General features: G+C 48.2%; 1 protein-coding gene across 1 annotated transcript; it reads left to right on the top strand.

Moving 5' to 3' along the window:
* The first annotated feature begins 4,138 nt into the window (after positions 1–4,138).
* Positions 4,139–19,472, top strand: PLVAP (plasmalemma vesicle associated protein). The gene is made up of 6 exons (XM_035120742.3): positions 4,139–4,540; positions 8,916–9,012; positions 10,976–11,589; positions 13,031–13,235; positions 13,917–14,013; positions 15,252–19,472. The coding sequence occupies exons 1-6, from the start codon at positions 4,178–4,180 to the stop codon at positions 15,256–15,258; spliced, it is 1,383 nt and encodes a 460-aa protein (XP_034976633.1). The 5' UTR covers positions 4,139–4,177; the 3' UTR covers positions 15,259–19,472.
* Positions 19,473–24,512: the final 5,040 nt, after the last annotated feature.

Below are 24,512 nucleotides of genomic sequence, written 5' to 3' on the forward strand. Positions count from 1 at the left end.
TTGTTTGCTTTGGCCCAGTTGTCTAATCTGTTAAGGTCATTCTGAAGTGTGATCCTGTCCTCTGGGGTATTAGCCACCCCTCCCAATTTGGTGTCGTCTGCAAACATCAATGACTTGGATGATGCAAACATCACCCAAGTCATTGATAAAGATGTTGAATAAGACTGAGAACTAAGATTCATTCAGAGGGTTTCCATTCCACTCTTGAGCTGCTATAAGAGGATCCCAGCGCAGCTTATGCACAATCGATTAAAATCAAAGGCACCGCACGAAAGGAAAAGGGGATGGGGAGGGCAGAGGAAAGAAGTGGACGCCGATTGTATAAGCAAAGAAGCAGAGTGGGGGATTTCTCTTTATAGCGTGAGATTCAGGGAGACAAAGAGGGTCCCACATTCGGCAGGAGAGCCCAAATTGCCACAGGAACTGTCCCTGGGTTTTCCTCTGAGCCTGGAAGGGTGGTGGCCGGCTGGCGCTATTTCTAGCTCTGAAAAGGAAGCCCCAGGAGCCGAGAGTGAAATCCGGTACTTCGGCAGTAGCTCAGAGGTGACCAGACGTCTACTTCTTTGGGGGGAAAGGGAGGGGGACGGCATTCAAAGCTATTGAGGAGGAGAGACACATTCCCTGCAGGCCTATATCCCCGAAGGAAAAAGGCAAAGATAATGGTACTGATTTAATGTCTTGATGCCAATATGTTGTTGCTGTTTAGTTATTTAGTCGGGTCCGACTCTTCGTGACCCCATGGACCATAACACGCCAGGCACTCCTGTCTTCCACTGCCTCCCGCAGTTTGGTCAGACTCATGTTGGTGGCTTCGAGAACACTGTCCAACCATCTCGTCCTCTGTCGTCCCCTTCTCCTAGTGCCCTCCATCTTTCCCAACATCAGGGTCTTTTCCAAGGATTCTTCTCTTTTCATGAGGGGGCCAAAGTCTTGGAGCCAAAGCTTCATGATCTGTCCTCCATGGACAAAGACAACAGGCATAAATTGCCATACAGTGGAACCTCGGTTTATGAACATCTCGGTTTACAAATATTCGGTTTACGAACGCCGTGGACCCATCTGGAACGGATTAATTCACTGTCCATTACTTTCAATGGGAAAGTTCACTTCAGTTTATGAACGCTTCAGTTTATGAACAGACTTCCGGAACCAATTACACCTATGTTTCGGGTTAAGTACGCTTCAGGTTGAGTGTTCCGCAGACCCGTCTGGAACGGATTAATCCACTTTCCATTACTTTCAATGGGAAAGTTCGCTTCAGTTTATGAACGCTTCAGTTTATGAACAGACTTCCGGAACTAATTGTGTTCATAAACCAAGGTACCACTGAGTCTTCTCTTCTCATGAGGTGGCCAAAATATTGGAGCCTCAGCTTCAGGATCTGTCCTTCCAGTGAGCACTCAGGGCTGATTTCCTTTAGAATGGAGAGGTTTGATCTTCTTGCAGTCCATGGGACTCTCAAGAGTCTGCCTTGTCATGGCGAAGGGGCTTGAATAACTCAGAGGAGCTATGGGCTATGGTCTTGCAGGGCCACCCAAGATGGATAGGTCATAGTGGAGAGTTTTGATTAAACGTGATCCACCTGGAGCAGGAACTGGCAAGCCAATCCAGTATCCCTGCCAAGAAAACTCCATGGGCGCCAATTTAGACGGGATTAGAAACAACCCTAATTTTCCCTACTGTGTAGGGAACAGGGGAGAGAGTCAGGGGAGACGCGGTTTGCGACGGTATGTTTATTGTTGTTTTCAGAAACAACAACCAACTGAGGGGATGCTCATCCAATTTGCAAATGGCGCCAAACCGGGAGGGGTAGCCAATGCCTCAGAAGACAGAATCGGGTCTCAAAATTACCTGAACAGATTGGAGAACTGGGTGCAAGCTACCCAAACGAATTTCCATAGGGACAAAGGTCAGGTTCTGCACTTAGGCAGGAAGAACCAGAGGCACAAATATAGGATGGGGAACACCTGGCTTCCTAGCAGGACATGTGAAAAGGATCTGGGGGTCTTGGTGGACTGCAAACTTGACGTGAGCCAACTGTGTGATGCAGGAGCAAAAAATGGTGAATGCTATTCCAGGCTGCATCAACATAAGTTTAGTGTCCAGATCAAAGTAAATCGTAGGTAAAGGTAAAGGGACCCCTGACCATTAGGTCCCGTCGCGGACAACTCTGGGGTTGCGGCGCTCATCTCGCGTTATTGGCCGAGGGAGCCGGCGTACAGCTTCCAGGTCATGTGGCCAGCAGGACAAAGCCGCTTCTGGCGAACCAGAGCAGCGCATGGAAACGCTGTTTACCTTCCTGCTGGAAGGTAAATTATTTATCTACTTGCACTTCGACGTACTTTCGAACTGCTAGGTTGGCAGAAGCAGGGACCAAACAACAGGAGCTCACCCCGTCACAGGGATTCGAACCGCCGACCTTCTGATCAGCAAGCCCTAGGCTCTGTGGTTTAACCCACTGCGCCACCCGCGTCCCAAATGCCACCCGCGTCCCAAGGGAAGTCATAGTCCCTCTCTATTCTGCCTTGGTCAGACCACACCTGGGATACTGTGTCCAGTTCTGGGCAGCACAATTTAGGATGGATGTTGAGAAGCTGGAAGGTGAGCAGAGGAGGCTCAAGGGTCTGGAAACCGAGCCTGATGAGGAACGTTTGAAGGAGCTGGGTATGTTTAGCCTGGGAAAGAGGAGACAGAGAGGAGAGAGGAGAGCCATCATCAAATATCTCTTATGGGCTTTCACGTGGGAGAGGGAGCAAGCTTCCCTCTGATTTCCTCGTCTTATTTCAACCTAAGTCGGACGCCCCCTGATCTAGGTGGGGAAAACAGAAAAATTGTGGGGGGGGGGCAGCAGAGGGAGTGGAGAGTAAGCAAGTCAAGTTCTGTTTTTCCCCATGATGAAGGTTCGGAAGCTTTAAAATACACACACATATCTAACTAATCAAATGTCTTCAACAACAACAGCAACCTCCCTTTTTGTATGTGCCCCTGCTTTAGGGGCTAAGGACATTCTGGGTGATAGAGCCTGGGGCTGGGGGGGGGAGAGAGAAAACAGGCCAAAGTTAGGGGGTATTGACCCCCCTTTGTCCTCCGTGCCAAGGAGACGGACGTAATCTAGGGAAGTAATAGTCCCACTGTATTCTGCTCCAGTCAGACCTCACCTGGAGTACTGTGTCCAGTTCTGGGCACCACAGTTCAAGAAGGATACTGACAAGCTGGAACGTGTCCAGAAGAGGGCAACCAAAATATTCAAAGGCCTGGAAACGATGCCTTATGAGGAACGGCTTAGGGAGCTGGGTATGTTTAGCCTGGAGAAGAGAAGGTTAAGGCGTGATATGATAGCCATGTTCAAATAAGGATAAAAAAAAGGATGTCATATAGAGGAGGGAGAAAGGTTGTTTTCTGCTGCTCCAGAGAAGCGGACACGGAGCAATGGATTCAAACTACAAGAAAGAAGATTCCACCTAAACATTAGGAAGAACTTCCTGACAGTAAGAGCTGTTCGACAGTGGAATTCGCTGCCAAGAAGTGTAGTGGAGTCTCCTTCTTTGGAGGTCTTTAAGCAGAGGCTTGACAGGCATATGTCAAGAATGCTTAGATGGTGTTTCCTGCTTGGCAGGGGGTTGGACTGGATGGCCCTTGTGGTCTCTTCCAACTCTATGATTCTATGATTCTATGAGACTCTGGGGTTTTTGGGATAGAGCTCAGTCGGTTGAACATCTCAGGGTTGCGGGTTCGAGCCCCACGTTGGGCAAAAGATTCCCACACTGCAGGGGGTTGGACTAGAGGACCTTCGGGGGACCCTTGTCCCTCTGAAATTTGATGCTCTGGTTCTTTCTATGACTTTGCCCTGGCTGACGTCTTTCGGGGCACCCAGGGGACCAAGCTGGCAAAGGCGCCGCCGCCTTGGCCTCGTTCCCGTCGGCCGGGGCCAAAAGACAAACAAGGGGGAAGGAGCTGCGAGAGGCCACCCCCCCAAAAAAAACCACTCCAGTCTCCCGGTGACACGGGGGCCCCTTTTGATAACCAGGAACCAGCAGCTTTTTCCTGAGAGGCAGGATGGAGTCAGGCGAGAGGAAGCATCCGTCAGAGGGAATATAAACACTCGGGGGATTTGTGTCCCCGCCCGGCTGACCCAAAGGCGGCTCCTTCGAGGTTGGCCAAGGCAGTTGGTGGGGAGATGGAGAAGAATCCGTACACGATAGCCAAGCTGGGCCTGGAGCTGAAGGAGAACCCCAACAAGCGGGACTGCGGCTTCTACATGAAGTATTTCTTCCTCTTCCTCTCGCTCATCCAGTTCCTCATTATTTTGGGGCTGGTGCTTTTCATGGTGTACGGCAACGGCAACTCCGAGGAGAACGCCAAGAAACACGAAAAAGCCATCCAGGAGCGGCTCCTGGAATGCAACAAGAAGAGCGATGCCCTCAGCAGCGAGATCGGCAACTTCAAGAGCCGGCTCAACGCCAGCCAGGTGGAGGCGCGGCTGAGCAAGACCCAGGCCATCGGCTGCAACAGGACCTCGATGAGCTGCCACAACGAGAAGGTCAGCAAAAAGGCCCCGGAGGGGCGATTCCTGCCTAGCACGGGGTGGGGCTGGATGATCTCTGAGGGGTCCCTGCCAACACTGCAGTGTGATTCGAGAAGCTCACACGCAGAGATTGGCCTATGTGCTATGTGTTGGGCTGTTTAGTTCAGACCCTCCAAGTGCCCCTGTTTTCCAAGGGCAGGTCCTGGATTTACAGAAGCTGTCCCGGTTTGGATGGAATAGGACGTCCCTATTTTCAGGGGAGAAACGTTGGATAATAATAATAATAATAATAATAATAATAATAATAATAATAACAACTCATGTTCGAAGCTACGAACATGAGTTTGACCAAGCTGCGGGAGGCAGTGCAGGACAGGAGTGCCTGGCGTGCTGTGGTCCATGGGGTCACGAAGAGTCGGACACGACTAAATGACTAAACAACAACAATAATAATTTATTTTTTATACCCCGCCCATCTGGCCATCAAACATTAAAAACTTCCCTCAACAGGGCTGCCTTCAGATGTGTTCTTAAAGTCAGATAGTTGTTTATTTCCTTGACATCTGATGGGAGGGCGTTCCACAGGGCGGGAGCCACCACCGAGAAGGCCCTCTGCCTGGTTCCCTGTAACTTGGCTTCTCGCAGGGAGGGAACCGCCAGAAGGCCCTCGGCGCTGGACCTCAGTGTCCGGGCAGAACGATGGGGGTGGAGACGCTCCGTCAGGTATACTGGACCGAGGCCGTTGGAGGGGGTGGAATAGGAAGCCCCTGTTTCAGGGGAGGTTATGTGTTGGCTCCATCATTTCCCAATACTCTTTTACCCTTTTGCAAGCACTATTTACAATCATTATAGCAATAGGTGAACTTTCAGCCCCTCGTTCTCTTTAGCAACAAGATGTAGGCAGACACAGTTTTTCGGCAGTCATGACACAGCCGTTTGCAGACAGCATCTGTTGGTCAGCCGTCTGCAAAATAAGCAACAACAAAAGTTCTCCTTTTATCGGTACTTCCAGCTGAAACTGCGCATGAGCAGAGGGCCACCACCACTTATATGCAACGGCTCTGGAATATTCTCCCTGTTTCTAGATGACTCCCTAACACTGTCAGTTTTGATTCCTTGCCGGGGGGTTTGGCCGTGCCAAATTGACGTCTAAGCTAAACAAGCTCTAGCTTAGGGCCGCACTCTCTTTGGGGCCCCCAAAAGATTTAAAGGAAAGAAAACGTCTGGATGTACATTTCCAAAATATCAGATAAATAAACCAATGAAATTAAACCTACATCCAGTAACAGTGTTTTGTGTTGTGTCGGCTCCTAGGATGTAAGTCATGGGCCCCGCCTGCTAGCCTGCTCCCTAAAATATCCCAGGTTTGCTCCTTTCTATATCAATTATTAAGTTTGTTATGAATCTAAAATAATTTTAAGTTAGAGCTGTGACAACTATTCATATACTTCTTAATTGGATTTCAGTTTTCAAGAATTACTTTGATAAAATAAAAAAATTCCTTCAGTAGCACATTTTTTTGTTATGTGCAAATGGCTTTAGATACCTGTTGTTGTTGTTTAGTCGTTTAGTCGTGTCCGACTCTTTGTGACCCCATGGACCAGAGCACACCAGGCACTCCTGTCTTGCACTGCCTCCCGCAGTTTGGTCAAACTCATGTTCGTAGATTCGAGAACACTGTCCAACCATCTCGTCCTTTGTCGTCCCCTTCTCCTTTAGATACCTATGCGGTCCATAAATGACCATATAGCTGAGACCCTCCCTGCTCGCAGACTGTCTCGCCAGAGTGGTGCATGCTCTAGTTATCTCCCGCTTGAATTACTGCAATGCGCTCTATGTAGGGCTACCTTTGAAGGTGACCCGGAAACTGCAACTAATTCAGAATGCTGGCGGTTTCCTCGCTGCGAGAAGTGAGGTTACAGGGAACCAGGCGCAGGGCCTTCTCGGTAGTGGCCCCCGCCCTGTGGAATACCCTCCCAGCAGATGTCAAGGCAATAAGCAACTATTTTACTTTTATAAGAAAACTGAAGGCGGCCGTTTAGGGAAGTTTTAAATGTTTGATGCAGTATTGTTTTTAATATTCGGTTGGAAGCCGCCCAGAGTGGCTGGGGAAACCCGGCCAGATTATACCCCGCCCATTTGGCTGGGTTTCCCCAGCCACTCTGGGCAGCTTCCAACCGAATATTAAAAACAATACAGCATCAAACATTAAAAACTTCCCTAAACCTTCAAATAATAAATTGTTGTTGTTGGTGGTGGTGTTGTTGCATATATTCCACACAAAAAACAGCGACCTTTTGTTGTTGACAAAGGACAGCTGGACACATAAAGGGCCCCATTACCTTCAGTAGCTGAGGGCAGCATCAAACCTCACTCCGGCCCTGGGGGTTGGGCTGGATGACCCTTGGGTGTCCCTTCCAACTCTAGGATTCTATGAGTCTATGGTACGCGATGTTGTTGGATATTGAATTAATTGGGGGGGGGGGGGGGATGGACACAAACTGAGAATGCTTTGAGGCCCGTGTAAAAGTGACAAGTTTATTTCGAATTGTCATGTTTTTTGTGATGTGCTTTCATATCCAGGGCCATCGAGCTCCCACAAACAGCTCCTAAACAGATGAGGTTGATACGAATATTTGTATTGTTATCATTTTCTTCCTGTTGGTTTTTCTTCTTTATAGGGAATACCTGTTTGCCGTAATGGCTGCTGCATATTATATATTGCCTTGCCTGCTTAATAATAATAATAATAATGAATAATAATAATAATAATAATAATAATAATGAATAATAATATGAAGAAATCTGGGACTAATATTTAAGTGGTAAGGCGGGTAGTGGTGGGGAGGAGAGGGAGGAGAGAGAGGTGGGAAAATATTATTTAAAAAGGTGTAGTCAGTGTATTCAAATCTGAATTGTCAAATTGTGTTATTACTGTTATTATGGTTTTTGTTGTATGTGTCTTTTGTGGTTGATGTTTGTATCGAAAAATCGATTAAATGAATTTAAAAATAAATAAATAATAATAGTAATAATAATAATAATAATAATAGAGAAAAAGTAAACGAACCAAAACACAGCCATCCTTTCAAATCCACCCTTCTCTGAATTTTGCAATGCAGTTCCCCTGACAAATTCCCAAGCTAGGGCAATGTTTGCATCAAAATGCCAGAGAATAATGTTCAAGAAAGCATTACCGGGGGGGGGGGGGTTGCTTTGCCAAAAAAAGAGTGGAGGAAAGTGAATCTTAGGCAAAACGTCACACACACACACACACACACACACACACACACACACACACACAGTGTTTGCCAGGAGAAAATTCCGCCGAGATGCTAATGAATTTAAAAGGGTGAGACAGAAATGTAGAATCCCAAGCTTCAGATTGGGTGTTGGGGAAATGAGAGGAAACGGCCAGTTTCTGCCCCCTCCCCTAGGAGGGAACCACCTGCCTGGAGGCAGGTAAAATATACAAAGGCCTTGGGCATTCCATCAACGATGTCTCCGAAAAAATCATTTCACATCACTTGGGAAGACAGGCAAACGGATGCCAGTGTCCTGGAAGAAGCAAAGATCTCCAGTGTTGAAGCGATTGATTCTTCAACATCAACTTCATTGGACTGGTCATGTTGTGCGGATGCCTGATGATCGTCATCCAAAGCAACTACTGTATTCCGAACTTAAAAATGGAAAGCGTAATGCTGGTGGTCAACAAAAGAGGTTTAAAGACTGTCTCAAGGCAAATCTTTTTAAAAATGTAGTACAAACACTGACAACTGGGAAACACTGGCCTGCGAGCGCTCCAGTTGGAGAACAGCCTTTACCAAAGGTGTCCTGGGCTTTGAAGACACTCGAACTCAGGACGCAAGGGAGAAACGTGCTAAGAGGAAGGCGCGCTTGGCAAATCCTCAGGGGGATCAACTCCCACCCGGAAACCAATGTCCCCACTGTGGAAGGACGTGTAGATCCAGAATTAGCCTCCAGAGTCCCTTACGGACTCATTGTTAAATCCGTGTTTATGGAAGACAATCTTACTCAGCTACGAGGGATCGCCAAAGAAGAAGAACAATAACAACAGCAATAATAATAAGCAATAATTAATACTAATTAACACTTGTTGTTTAGTCATTTAGTCGTGTCTGACTCTTCGTGACCTCATGGACCAGAGCACGCCAGGCACTCCTGTCTTCCACTGCCTCCCGCAGTTTGAATTAACACTGATTAATAATGATGAATAGTGATAATTAATAATTAATAATAATATTTTAAGCTGCTTTCTCCATTGAATCTCCCGAAGGGGGAAGACCAGTCAATGTCAGCTCTGCTTATTTTCTCTCCCACCCCAAATCGCTCGATCCTAACCCCGCCCCCCTCTCTCCATCTTCCCCAGTTGAAATGCCTAGAGCAGCGGAAGCAAGACGCTCTCGCCCAACAGATGAGCCGGGAATGTGCTTACAACTTGTACCTTCTGAATATGACGACTCAAGGTAAGGGCAGCCCCACCCGGGGTGCATTGCCGTAATCTAGCCTCGAGGCTACCTCTGATGGAAGCTCGGCCGAATACTACTACTACTACTACTAATAATAATAATAATAATAATAATTTTATTTATACCCCGCCCATCTGGCTGGGTTTCCCCAGCCACTCTAGGCAGCTTCCAACAGAACATTAAAATACAATCGTCTATTAAACGTTAAAAACTTCCCTAAACAGGTCTGCCTTCAGATGTCTTCCAAAAGTCTGGTAGTTGTTCTCTTGGGAGGGCGTTCCACAGGGCGGGTGCCACCACCGAGAAGGCCCTCTGCCTGGTTCCCTGTAACCTCACTTCTCACAGGGAGGGAACTGCCAGAAGGCCCTTGGGAGGAGGACCCCGGTGTCCGGGGTGGAGACGCTCCTTCAGGTATACTGGGCAAGGCTGTTTAGGGCTTTCAAGGTCAGCACCAACCCTTTGAATTGTGCTTGGAAACATCCTGGGAGCCAATGTAGATCTTTCAGGACTGGTGTTATATGGTCTCAGCGGCCGCTCCCAGTCCCCAGTCTGGCTGCTGCATTCTGGATGAATTGCAGTTTCCGGCTCACCTTCAAAGGTAGCCCCACGTAGAGCGCATGGCAGTAGTCCAAGCGGGAGATAACCAGAGCATGCACCACTGGTGAGACAGTCTGCGGACAGGGAGGGTCTCATCCTGCGTACCAGATGGAGCTGGTAGACAGCTGCCCTGGACACAGAATTAACCTGTGCTTCCATGAACAGCTGTGAGTCCAAAATGACTCCCAGGCTGCGCACCTGGTCCTTTGGGGGCACAGTGACCCCATTCAGGACCAGACGGTCCTCCACACCTGCCCACTTCCTGTCCCCCACAAACAGTACTTCTGTCTTGTCAGGATTCAACCTCAGCCACAGGTGTAGGGTTGCCATATTCTGAATCCTCCATTTCCCCCCCCCCCCTGCATATTTATTCCATCATCTTCGTGTGCCATTCTTCTCGAGTCGGTACTTTTTCTTCTTTCCATCTCTGGGTACTAAGACCATCCTTGCTGCTGTCATTGCACACATAAACAGCCTTTCATTTTCTTTTGGTAGTTCCATCCTTTTTGTTGTTGTTTAGTCATTTAGTCGTGTCCGACTCTTCGTGACCCCATGGACCATAGCACGCCAGGCCCTCCTGTCTTGCGCTGCCTCCCGCAGTTTGGTCAGACTCATGTTCGTAGCTTCGAGAACACTGTCCAACCATCTCATCCTCCGTCGTCCCCTTCTCCTAGTGCCCTCAATCTTTCCCAACATCAGGGTCTTTTCCAAGGATTCTTCTCTTCTCATGAGGTGGCCAAAGTCTTGGAGCCTCAGCTTCACGATCTGTCCTTCCAGTGAGCACTCAGGGCTGGTTTCCTTAAGAATGGATAGGTTTGATCTTCTTGCAGTCCATGGGACTCTCAAGAGTCTCCTCCAGCACCAGAATTCAAAAGCATCAATTCTTCGGCGATCAGCCTTCTTTATAGTCCAGCTCTCACTTCCATACATCACTACTGGGAAAACCATAGCTTTAACTATACGGACCTTTGTCGGCAAGGTGATGTCTCTGCTTTTTAAGATGCTGTCTAGGTTTGTCATTGCTTTTCTCCCAAGAAGCAGGCGTCTTTTAATTTCGTGACTGCTGTCACCATCTGCAGTGATCAAGGAGCCCAAGAAAGTAAAATCTCTCACTGCCTCCATTTCTTCCCCTTCTATTTGCCAGGAGGTGATGGGACCAGTGGCCATGATCTTGGTTTTTTTGATGTTGAACTTCAGACCATATTTTGCGCTCTCCTCACTTCCATACATCACTGCCAGAAACTAATGGACTCCGCACTTATAATGCCTAACAAAAAAGCCTCTCTCTCTTTTTAAACCAAAGTTATCTGAAACATTTCTTTTCATATTGTTTTCTCTTTCTCTTCTTTTTCCAACGCCGCAGTTCGAATCGACTCTCTCCAAGAAAAGCTCGCCGCTCTGCAGCTGAGGAGCCAGCTGGAGCAAGGCGCCTTGTCCGGGGTCAAGAAAAACCTGCAGGACCAACTCGACCGGACCGAGAAGGAGAAGCAGGCTTGCGAGATCGACAGGCTGGGAGAACAGTCGCGGATGCAGAACTACCAGACCTTGACCTCCCAAGTCATCTCCAAGCTGGATCCCGTCCGCCAGGACCTGAGATCGTCCATCGAGCAGGTCATGGCCAAGTTCACCTCGTGCTACCAGCTCAGCGGCGCCCGGCAGGACTTCAACCAGCTGACAGAGACCGTGCGGAACCAGTTTGACGTGCTGGCCAGGCAGGTGGAGCAGAAGGTGAGCAGCGTGGCGGAGGAGAACGGGCGGCTGCAGAGCCAGAAGGCCGCCTGCGCCCAGAGTGTGCAGGAAAAGGAGCGCCAGGCGGGCGACCAGAAACAGCAGTGTGAGAGGGAGAAGCAGCTTCTCCGGGACGCCCACGACGCCGAGACCAAGAAGATGTACGCGGAGAGGCAGCATCTGGTCGGGGAGAAGGAGACCCTCCAGTTGCAACTGCAGCAGAGCAAGTCAGCATGCTTGAATCTCAGGGTAAGAAGGCGCCATTCCAGAGCTCCTCGCATGCCCTTTCCCACTTTCTTTTCTTTGGATCATAATTTTCATTTGTTTTCGGTTACCATCCAGTAATAGCCTCGTTATAACAATGCCAGGGGACGCGGGTGGCGCTGTGGGCCAAACCACTGAGCCTCTTGGGCTTGCCGATCAGAAGGTCGGCGGTTCGAATCCCTGCGACAGGGTGAGCTCCCGTTGCTCTGTCCCAGCTCCTGCCAACCTAGCAGTTCGAAAGCACGTCAAAGTGCAAGTAGATAAATAGGTACCACTACAGTGGGAAGGTAAACGGCGTTTCTGTGCACCCTGGTTTCCGTCATGCGATGCGCCAGAAGCGGTTTAGTCCTGCTGGCCACATGACCTGGAACCCCATAGTCGCCCTTTGACTGGACTTAACCGTCCAGGGGTCCTTTACCTTTAACAATGCCAAATTATAAAACAATTACTAATACCAATCAATAATTGTACCCCACTCATCTGGCTGGGTTTTCCCAGCCAGTCTGGGTGGCTCCCAAGAGAATCTTAAAAACACGGTAAAACACCAAATAATAATAATAATAATAATAATAATAATAATAATAATAATTTATTACTTAGACCCTGCCCATCTGGCCGGGCCTCCCCAGCCACTCTGGGCGGCTCCCAACAGAATATTAAAAACACATCAAACATTACAAACTTCCCTAGACAGGGTTGCCTTCAGATGTTTCCTAAAAGTCAGATAGTTGTTTATTTCCTTGACATCTGACGGGAGGGCGTTTCACAGGGCAGGGGCCACCACCAAAAAGGCCGCCTGCGCTCTGCAAATCCGTGCCGTTAAAGTTAAAAGGGGTATGACAAATGGGTTATCCTTTAAAGGTAAATCTATATTGTTGTTGTTGTTGTTGTTGTTGTTGTTGTTGTTGTTGTTGTTGTTGTTATTGCTGTTAACATTTCCGTGCATATCAAGGTAAAGGGAGCTGTTGGGAAGGGGAGGCAGCATGGCTCAGTGGTCAGAGCTGGGGGTGTTGAGGAGAAATGAGGTTCAAATTAATCTTGACCCTATTGTTTAGTGGTAAAGTGGACTAATGGAATAAATATCAGGGCAAATGTTATGGGTAGGTATTGGGGGTAAAGCGAGGGGGCTGCTGTTGTGACAAGACTTTCCACTTAGCCATGAAGCTCACCGGGTGTGACCTCACTCTCAGCCTACCTCGGAGGGTTGTTGTTGGGGGATCGAAAGTGCAGAAGCTCCACCAGACCCAAATAAATGGCATGGAAGGGTTGGCAAGACGGCTGCTACCTGCCAGAGTTTGGAGAAGTGCTGCCGGGGAGCTTCCCCAGGGGCCCCAATGTGGCCCTTTTGAAGCCTCTCGGCCTGCGCACTTCTGCTGAAATATCTCAAGACTTATTCAGTGGAGATGTTGGGTTCTTTGCTTTGCAGGGGGCCTCTTCGTTCCCCAGCAGCTCGTTCATTAGGCCGGGGAGCCCTGTTTCGTCCGGGGGCACCAACACGATGGGGATCCCTTGGAACGCAGGGAAAGTGGTGAATACTGCTGGTTCGGTTTCCAGCCCACATATCTTCCCCGGAAGATCAGGTGCAGTCGGGCAGCCGAATCCTGCCTCCCTGGGAATTCCAAGCAATGCTGGTGAGTCAACCCATTCCCACTTTGCTCCATCCATCCATACCTTCCAACGTTTCTCCCGTGAAAATAGGGACGTCCTATTCCATCCCCTCCAACGTTTCTCCCATGAAAAGAGGGACGTCCTATTCCATCCCCTCCAACATTTCTCCCGTGAAGATAGGGACGTCCTATTCCATCCCCTCCAACGTTTCTCCCATGAAAATAGGGACGTCCTATTCCATCCTCTCCAACGTTTCTCCTGTGAAAAGAGGGACGTCCTATTCCATCCCCTCCAACGTTTCTCCTGTGAAAATAGGGACATCCTATTCCATTCCCTCCAACATTTCTCCCGTGAAAATAGGGACGTCCTATTCCATTCCCTCCAACATTTCTCCCGTGAAAATAGGGACGTCCTATTCCATCCCCTCCAACGTTTTTCCCGTGAAAATAGGGACGCCCTAAGGGAAAGAGGGACATTTTGGGATCAAATCAGAAACTGGGACGTCTTCTGTAAATCCCGGACTGTCCCTGGGAAATGAGGTTCAGGAATCAATGCGTCCTGCAAAATAAATCCAAATAACACATGCCGCCCGCCCGCCCCCCACGGGTGGATTTGTAGGAAATGAGGAAAGCGGCCAGTTGCTCCTGTCTGGAAGGCGAAACCTTACCTGTACATCGGAACGTGTTTGCTTTGTGTTCCTTTAGACCGATTGAGAACCCCTTTGGAGAACAAAAGAACCCCCTTGGAGAACGGGAAACTGATGAACCAGCCGCCAGCCATCACCGCGGGACAACCCCCCAGGTCCTGTAGTTAGAAATGTGATTTTATACGGTCCTGGTCTATGGGGCGGAGCGAAGGGGTGGAGCTTCTGTTCTGTTGGGTTACTGGAAATTTTGGGTGCTTCGAGGTCAGAGCCCGGTAGATAAGGTGTGGGGTCAATATAGGGGTGATCCCATATTATGAGGCCCGGGGAGGGGGCGATCAGGTCCCAGATTTTAGAGAGTCGCAGAATCATAGAGATGGAAGTCTAGTGTCCAGATCAAGGGATGCCATAGTCCAGGGCCGTACCCAAGATCAAAACTGGGGGGCAAGGGGTGGGGCCAAGGCAGGGGAGGGGCCACAAAGTGGGAATGTGGGCGGGGCTACAGAGCCCAGGTGGAGCGTGCAGCCGTGGGCGAGAGTGGCGCTGCTGGCGGGGCTGGTGGGCAGAAGCGGAGGCGGAGCACAGCCCAGTGGAGCGCGGGTTCGGCATTCCCGCCCGCCGCGCCGTGCCCTCCAGCTTCCTGTCGCTCTCTCTGGTTCCCCGCTGCGCTTGGCCTTGCCGGAGGGCACGACGGGGAGCTGGAGGGAGGGTGCGGCACGTTGGGCGGGAACGCTGAATTCGCGCTCCGCCTCTGCCCACCAGCCCCGCCGGCAGCGCCGCTCTCGCCCACGGCTGCACCGGCTCTGCTTCTGGAGGGGGCAGCTGCCCCCCCTGCCCCACGCTGGGTACGCCCATGCCATAGTCCCTCTCTATTCTACCTTGGTCAGACCACACCTGGGATACTGTGTCCAGTTCTGGGCAGCACAATTTATGGAGGATGTTGACAAGCTGGAAGGTGGGCAGAGGAGGGCGACCGAGATGATCAAGGGGTCTGGGAGCCATGCCTGATTGACTTCCGAAATGTTCGAAAACCAAGGCATGGCTTCTGATTGGCGCAGGCGCCCCAGAAACAATAGCCGACAGCCGCGTCGGACGTTCGGCTTCCGGAAAACGTTCGGAAACCGGAACACTTACTTCCAGGTTTTCGGCGTTTGGGAACCAAGATGTTTGAGATACCACTGTATCCAAATACATTTGTAAATATCAATAGCCTACTGTATAAAGTTAGTTACAGGTAGGTAGCCGTGTTGGTCTGACGTAGTTGAAACAAAAAAATAAAAAAAAATCCTTCCTTAGAGACCAACTAAGTTTGTCATAGGTATGAGCTTTCGTGTGCATGCGCACTTCTTCAGGTACTGTATAAACTCATTCCGAATTTGATTTCTTCCTGCCACAGCGGTTAAAGGAAGCGGCGCCGGAGGCCTCCAGGAACGGCACCTGGGAATTAAGACTCAATTGTTGGAAAGGGGAAAGTACAGAGCTAGGAAATCCCCTCACCTGAAGATGCGTTTCGGACAGGGAATCCAAGTGGAAATGGATGGCAGCAGCATTGAAGGGGGATAAGCCAGCTGCCCTCTTCATTGGTATCTTTCCCCCAAACCATCGCTGCTTCCTGCCGAACTACCGATGCCCAGTTTAAGATGTCTTAAAGATGTTCATTTGGTTTGTTGTGTTTCGCAAGCAGCCAGGACACACGTAAAAATAATAATAATAACCGCTACTACTAATGGTTTACATTTCTATTCCCCAACCCCCTAGTCTAGTGGATCATTCATTTCCTCTTTCCCGGTCCAGTTTTGTTCCACGAATCTGTAAAGCCCTAGCAAGAATTTTAGATGATCTAAAGCAGGCATTGTCCAGCAGGTTGATCGTGATCTACTGGTCTACTGGTCGATTGCAGGGCGCCCCTGGTCGATCTTTGTACCCCCAGCTACGTATCTCTCCCAAAAGGAAAAGAAAAAGCTCAACAACTTTGGCTTCCTAAGGAAAGCTCAATAACTCTGACTGCCAATTTTTTTTATACTGTGAGTAGATCACAGGGTTTTTTTATACTTTGAGTAGATCACAGTCTCTTGGGTTTGGGGCGTCCCTGCTCTTAAGGCTATATATATATATATATCTCAACATCGGGCAACAAAAAACAGGTCTTTGCAAGAGACGACCTTCCCTTCTGCCTTATGGCAGGCAGGTCCAAAGTCCATTTTGGGGGGCCTAATCAGTTTATTCCTTGGGGTACAATTGTTAAAAAAAAAAAAAAGCTCAATCCTAAAAAAAAGGTCAACTGCTTTGGTCAGCCCTCACGCATGTTCACTTCATCAAATCTGGCCCTCTTTGGAAAAAGGTTGGAGACCCTTGCCTTATGGGGTATTCCAGAGTCCGTTTAGAGTCCTTAAGTGGGTTCTCTATTGGTAGGAGAAATAACAGAGGCCAAGCAGAGAATATTGAGAAGAAAAGCAGCTTGTAAGTCTTTATTAAACTGTTGCAACAGGGTCCCCCACTCACCCCAAGCAGGAAGGAGGAGAGAACCCCAAACAATGGTGCGCAAGCCCTTATATAGACTTTTGAAATTGCCCACCCTGTAGCCCAAGACACCATACATACATCACAGAAGGAGGCGGGTCTGCAGCAGAAACCCTGCCTACCAGGATAACGGATAATAGTCACTGGTTTCATTACCTGGGCAACCTGGCCATTCCTTTTGTGATGGTAATAATAATAATAATAATAAATTTTTATTTATACCCCGCCCTCCCCAGTCAAAAACCGGGCTCAGGGCGGCTGACACCAACAGAATTACAATAAAACATAAAAACAATTAGTTAAAATACAGATTAAAATACAGTATTAAAACTGTAAACACTTTGATTCCTGAGTCCAGGTCACAGGCTCACCCTATTCATATACAAATACGCCCTTAAAGACAGAATCTGAGCAAAGAGAAAATGGAGAGGTTTTTGCATTTCCTTCTTCACTTCGGAGGAGGAATATTTGAGGTCAATTTGGGAGATCACCATAGAAAGGGCAATAGAAGACAATGATGTCTTCTATTGATGCAGAGTTGCAGTCACAAACTGTCATTCTTTACGTCGGCTAACGGAAAGATATTTGGTCTTGCCTGTGTAGAGGCGTATAAGAAAAATACTGCTCTCTTTCCCTTGTTGTTGTTTAGTCGTTTAGTCGTGTCCGACTCTTCGTGACCCCATGGACCAGAGCACGCCAGGCACTCCTGTCTTGCACTGCCTCCCGCAGTTTGGTCAAACTCATGTTCGCCCAACCATCTCGTCCTCTGTCGTCCCCTTCTCCTAGTGCCCTCCATCTTTCCCAACATCAGGGTCTTTTCCAGGGAGTCTTCTCTTCTCATGAGGTGGCCAAAGTCTTGGAGCCTCAGCTTCAGGATCTGTCCTTCCAGTGAGCACTCAGGGCTGATTTCCTTCAGAATGGAGAGGTTTGATCTTCTTGCAGTCCATGGGACTCTCAAGAGTCTCCTCCAGCACCATAATTCAAAAGCATCAATTCTTTGGCGATCAGCCTTCTTGATGGTCCAGCTCTCACTTCCATACATCACTACTGGGAAAACCATAGCTTTAACTATAGGTTCACTATCTGTAGGAGAAAATAACAGAGGCCAACCAGAGTCTATTGAGAAGCAAAGCAGTTAGTAAGCCTGATCTTTATTAAACTGTTGCAACAGGGTGCTCCCTCACAGGCAGAAGAAAGGAGGAGGACAAAGGTGTGCAAGCTCTTATATAGACTGTTGAAATTGCCTCCCCTGTAGCTCAAGACCACCCCCCAAAACATCATACATGCATCACAGAAAGAGGGGGTCCCCACCCAGCAGAAATGGGAGTGTGTTGCTTCTCTCCTGTCTGCCAGGATACCTGATCATGCCTTATCAATTGCCTTTTCTGGGTAGCCTGGCCATTCCTTGGAGATGAATCTCTTACCCATATTGATAACAGATACTTGCCAGACTGTATTTACTGGGAGGTGTAAGCCCCTACAGTCCAAAGACCATTGGAAAGCTTTTCCCGTTTCCTTCCTTCTTGCGGAGAAATATTTGAGGTCGATTTGGGAGAGTCAAAATGGCTTCAGGATTGCTCTGTTTCAGACACGTGGTTGATATACTTATGTCTGTGTTTGCCTTGTACATCTATGAACATATATACAGTGGTGCCTCGCTTAACGAATGCCCTGCTTAACGAAATTTCCGCTTAACGAAAGGATTTTTCGAGCGGAGCTTGCCTCGCTAGACGAATGCGTTTTTTGAAAAATTCATCTAGCGAATCGCGGTTTCCCATAGGAATGCATTGAAATTCAATTAATGCGTTCCTATGGGCAAAAAAAATTCAAAAAAAAATTCAATGCATTCCTATGGGATTCGCTAGACGAATTTTTCGTTATAAGAAAAGACCCGTGGAACGAATTAAATTCGTCTAGCGAGGCACCACTGTACCTTAGAATTCCTATAACACTGATTTTCACATTTGGCAAATCCACCAGAGATCTTGGCAAGGACGGGTGCAATGGGATCAAAGAAGCACGCCATCTATTAGATTGACAGGTCTCGATCTCAGCAGCTCACAGTTGGCATTTCGGTGTCTCTCAGCCTGTGACGTATTCCTTCTTTAGCGCTCTCAAAACCCTGTGTCGCAAGAAAGGGGCCAAAGCTCATGGCTTCATGTTTACCGTGATGTAGGGGATGGGCGGAGAAATTTGGTTCAGTTCAGCGCCGAAAGACAACCTTGCTTAAATCTGAGCAAATTGCAGTTTGAAATCCATACTCCTCCCCGAATTCCGCAACGCAGTTCTCCGGCCAGCGGATTCGTGCAAGAAACACATTTGCTCCAGTCAAGCATGCAGGGAGACCCATCAGTTAGCGAAAGGCACCCACAGAAATGCGGAGGTCGCCTGGGGGAAATAGGTGTGTCATAGGCAAAGTTGCATTGAAAAGTTTTTTAAATGAGGGTTTTTTTGGGGGGGAAATAGGCGTCGTCCAAAAGTAACGTGCAAATGTGGAGAACTGAGTCGGGAGGGCAGGCAAAATGAGAAAGCAAAATGAACAGGTGGCCTTCCCTACCTTGCAGGGCTGTTGTGATGATAAACCAGGATATGTATCCCCCCCCTGTGTCTCCTGGCCTGACTTACTTCATAAGATTTGAATGTAAACCACGAATGCTTTCAACAATTCACCCTTTGGGAAGAGTTAAGTTGTTGTTTCCAGACGCCGCTTTTTGCAAGAGACAGGGCGGCGTGCCTACGTATAAATTTTGATATTATGTACACATTTAGATAGGCCTATATGTATATATCTCTCAGGAAAAGGAGGCATTATTTAGCTTTCGCGGGATAGACCTTGCTAGAAAGGATGGCTTAATGGAGCTTCCATGGTCATGGCAGTCTATCCCCGATCGCATGACGCTGGGGAAACATCCTTCGGAAATGAGGGGATCTCTCTCCTTTCCAGACAGTGCCGGATTTACGTGTAAGCTCAACAAGCTCTAGCTTAGGGCTCCAATCTCTTGGGGGCCCCAAAAAAATTAAAGGAAAAAACATCTGGATGTACATTTCCAAAATATAAGAGAAAAAAAACTAATGAAATAAAATCTACATGCAGCAACCGTGTTTTGTGTTTTGTGGACTCCTAGGATGTAAGTCATGGGCCCCGCCTGTTAGCCTGTTCCTTTCCATATATAGGGTGCCTACATTCTGCATGGACTAGTTGCAGGGCAACATGGGCAAATGGCTTGAGATACCTGTGAGGTCCATAAATTGCCATATAAGCATGTATTTAACACACACAAAAACAGCAACAATTCATTGTTGACAAAAGACAGCTGGACATAGAAAGGGCCCCCTTACCCTTCGATGAGGAGCACAATCTGGCCCTGGTTGGAGGGTATGTAATGATGATGATGATAACAGTGGTGATTATGGGATGGCAGCCAGTTTGAGAGGGATATGAGCTGCTTCCTAGGAAACGTCTGTTTCTTTCCAGCTGCCTTTGCCTGAGTGGATGAGCCCAGAGCCGCCTGCAAGGGAAAAACGGCAGCCTTCTGCGCTTCCTGAGCTGGGTTTCCCCTCCAGATCCTTTGCGCAGGAAAAGGCGGCGTCCCTCACTCTCGAATAACCTCAGGGAAAGAGCGCAGGACGGGGGGTGGGGTGGCTCAGGGCTGCCTCCTCGCTAATGGTGCTCGCCGACCGCAGAGGATGAGCATCGCCATCCTGGCTGGGTCGCCCTCGAGAGGCAAATTTTGCCCGGTCCTCTTCCAAAGCCATCCAAGCTGGCGACTCTCACTGGTTCTTTGCCACCGGCAGTGGCGAAGCTGCATGTTCCGGCACCGGGGGCGGAGAGCAGGTGGGGGTGTGACTGGCACACATCCCGGGGGCATGGCGCGTGTCCCAGATGCGGGGTACGCACCCAGGGGCGTTGAATGTCACAAGTGGGGGCATGGCATGTGGCGCCCAGCGCAGTAGGGAGTGCACGGCACATGTCCAGGGGGGCGGCCGCAGTGGTACCCCCCTCCCCGATGGTGCCGGGGGCGGTGCGCGTCTCCCACCCACCCCGTTCCTCCACCAGTGACCACCAGTGAAACCAGTATGCGCCTCGCTTCCCGGGTGGCACATTTCACGAATCTTCAAATACCCAAAGCAGCGAAGACGCATTGCCAGGCTCTCCCTTCACCCATCCAAGGAAAACTGGTCATCTTTGCTTCTTCCGGTACACTGGAATTAGTTCGCCTGTCTTCCCAGGTGATGTGTAAAAAATTTCAGAGAAACGGCTGATGGAATCTTTCGAGGAGCTGGAGATGGCGTTTACAAGTGGTCCGTGTTTCACAAACGTACAGTAAGTTTGGTAGTACAAGAGCTTTGTAAACAAAGGTTTTTGGTTTCCCTGCGAACATTGATCCTAGCAATAGATCGCAGCTTCTCAGGCCTGCACATAGGAGAGTAATAATAATAATTATAATAACTATTATTATTTATTATTTATACCCTGCCCGTCTGGCTGGGTTTCCCCAGCCACTATGGGCAGCTTCCAACAGAAATATTAGAATACACTTATTAGAATACACTAATTTCTTAAAGATTAAAAGCTTCCCTAAACAGGGCTGCCTTCAGATGTCCTCTAAAACTCTGGTAGTTATTTTTCTTTTTGACATCTGGTGGGAGGGCGTTCCACAGGGTGGGTACCACAACTGAGAAGGCCCTCTGCCTGGTTCCCTGGCTTAGGATATTTTAAGGACACAACACCAAGAGGCCTGCAACTCCCCTGCTCGCCGGATGGTGGCCATCGAGAGTGCAGCTCTCGCACATCGCTGACCCCTGCCCTGCCACCCCATAAATCAACAGAGAAAGGGAAATAATAATAATAATAATAATAATAATAATAATAATAATAATAATTTATTGCTTATACCCCAGCCACTCTGGGCGGCTCCCAACAGAATATTAAAAACACGATTTAAAACTTCCCAATACAGGGCCGCCTTCAGATGTCTTCTAAAAGTCAGGTAGTTGTTCATTTCCTTGACATCTGATGGGAAGGCGTTCCACAGGGCGGGCGCCACCACCGAGAAGGCCCTCTGCCTGGCTCCTGGTAACCTCACTTCTCGCAGGGAGGGAACCGCCAAAAGGCCCTCGGAACTGGACCTCAGTGTCCGGGATGGACAATGGGGGTGGAGACACTCCTTCAGGGATACTGGGCCGTTTTCGGCTTTCAAAGTCAGCACCAACACTTTGAATTGTGCTCGGAAACGTCCTGGGAGCCAATGTAAGTCTTTCAAGACTGGTAATATATGGGCGGCCGCTCCCAGTCACCAGTCTAGCTGCCGCCATGTTGAGCATGGCTTGAACTAGGGAGAGGCCGTACACAATAAAATTAGGCAGGCACGCATGTATGTTCTGAGCTTCGGATTTGTCCCTGTGAGAACAGGATGATGGACAGGCCATTGGTCTGATCCTGCAGGCAGACTCTTCTGATGGTCTTATCTGAATAAACTGCTTGATTTAAAAAAAAACCAATTTTGCCCTGAAGGCAAGGCAGTCATCTCCGGCTCTCCCATCAACTGTGCTGAGAAACCGAACCTTGAGAAAATATTATTTATAGCGGCTGCTAAGAGGCCCCAGAGCTTCCTTGCACACAGACAACGCCCTCTCCTTAAGAAAACCTCTCTCTAGGATGGTGTGCTGTGTGAGTGTTTGCGTCCCATTAAATACATCCTGGGCATCAGTGAACTAAAATGGAAGGGAATGGGTGAATTCAGTTCGGGTGACTATCATATCTACTACTGTGGGCAAGAATCCTGTAGAAGAAATGGAGTGGCCCTCATAGTCAACAAAAGAGTGGCAAAAGCTGTGATGGGATGCAATCTCAAAAATGACAGAATGATCTCGATACGAATCCAAGGCAGACCTTTTAACATCACAGTAATCCAAGTTTATGCACCAACTACCGGTGCTGAAGAAAGTGAAATTGACCAATTCTATGAAGACCTACAACACCTTCTAGAAATGGCACCAAAGAAGGATGTTCTTCTCATTACAGGGGATTGGAATGCTAAAGTAGGGAATCAAGAGATAAAAGGAACAACTGGCAAGTTTGGCCTTGGAGTTCAAAATGAAGCAGGGCAAAGGCTAATAGAGTTCTGTCAAGAGAACAAGCTGGTCATCACAAACACTCTCTTCCAACAACACAAGAGACGACTCTACACATGGATATCACCAAATGGGCAGCATCGAAATCAGATTGATTATATTCTCTGCAGCCAAAGATGGAGAAGCTCTATACAGTCAGCAAAAACAAGACCTGGAGCTGACTGTAACTCAGATCATCAGCTTCTTATAGCAAAATTCCAGCTTAAAATGAAGAAAGTAGGAAAAACCACTGGGCCAGTAAGATACAATCTGAATCAAATCCCTTATGAATACACAGTGGAAGTGAGGAACAGGTTTAAGGATTTAGATTTGGTGGACAGAGTGCCTGAAGAACTATGGATGGAGGCTCGTAACATTATACAGGAGGCAGCAACAAAAACCATCCCAAGGAAAAGGAAATGCAAGAAAGCAAAATGGCTGTCCAACGAGGCCTTACAAATAGCGGAGGAGAGGAGGCAAGCAAAATGCAAGGGAGATAGGGAAAGATACAGGAAACTGAATGCAGATTTCCAAAAAACAGCAAGGAGAGACAAGAGGGTCTTCTTAAATGAGCAATGCAAAGAAATAGAGGAAAACAATAGAATGGGGAAAACCAGAGATCTGTTCAAGAAAATTGGAGATATGAAAGGAACATTTCGTACAAAGATTACCATAATCAAGGACAAAAGTGGTAAGGACCTAACAGAAGCAGAAGACATCAAGAAGAGGTGGCAAGAATACACAGAGGAATTATACCAGAAAGATATGGAGGTCTCGTACACCCCAGGTAGTGTGGTTGCTGACCTTGAGCCAGACATCTTGGAGAGTGAAGTCAAATGGGCCTTAGAAAGCACTGCTAATAACAAGGCCAGTGGAAGTGATGATATTCCAGCTGAACTATTTAAAATTTTAAAAGATGATGCTGTTAAGGTGCTACACCCAATATGCCAGCAAGTTTGGAAAACTCAGCAATGGCCAGAGGATTGGAGAAGATCAGTCTACATCCCAATTCCAAAAAAGGGCAGTGCCAAAGAATGCTCCAACTACCGCACAATTGCCCTCATTTCACACGCTAGCAAGGTTATGCTTAAAATTCTACAAGGCAGGCTTAGGCAGTATGTGGACCGAGAACTCCCAGAAGTGCAAGCTGGATTTCGAAAGGGCAGAGGAACCAGAGACCAAATAGCAAACATGCGCTGGATTATGGAGAAAGCTAGAGAGTTCCAGAAAAACGTCTACTTCTGCTTCATTGACTATGCAAAAGCCTTTGACTGTGTCGACCACAGCAAACTATGGCAAGTTCTTAAAGAAATGGGAGTGCCTGATCACCTCATCTGTCTCCTGAGAAATCTCTATGTGGGACAAGAAGCTACAGTTAGAACTGGATATGGAACAACCGATTGGTTCAAAATTGGGAAAGGAGTACGACAAGGTTGTATATTGTCTCCCTGCTTATTTAACTTATATGCAGAATTCATCATGCGAAAGGCTGGACTAGATGAATCCCAAGCAGGAATTAAGATTGCCGGAAGAAATATCAACAACCTCAGATATGCAGATGACACAACCTTGATGGCAGAAAGTGAGGAGGAATTAAAGAACCTTTTAATGAGGGTGAAAGAGGAGAGCGCAAAATATGGTCTGAAGCTCAACATCAAAAAAACCAAGATCATGGCCACTGGTCCCATCACCTCCTGGCAAATAGAAGGGGAAGAAATGGAGGCAGTGAGAGATTTTACTTTCTTGGGCTCCTTGATCACTGCAGATGGTGACAGCAGTCACGAAATTAAAAGACGCCTGCTTCTTGGGAGAAAAGCAATGACAAACCTAGACAGCATCTTAAAAAGCAGAGACATCACCTTGCCGACAAAGGTCCGTATAGTTAAAGCTATGGTTTTCCCAGTAGTGATGTATGGAAGTGAGAGCTGGACCATAAAGAAGGCTGATCGCCGAAGAATTGATGCTTTTGAATTATGGTGCTGGAGGAGACTCTTGAGAGTCCCATGGACTGCTAGAAGATCAA

Source organism: Zootoca vivipara, chromosome 6 (genome assembly GCF_965207765.1).
Source record: "Zootoca vivipara chromosome 6, rZooViv2.hap1.1, whole genome shotgun sequence".
Taxonomy (NCBI): Eukaryota; Metazoa; Chordata; class Lepidosauria; order Squamata; family Lacertidae; genus Zootoca; species Zootoca vivipara.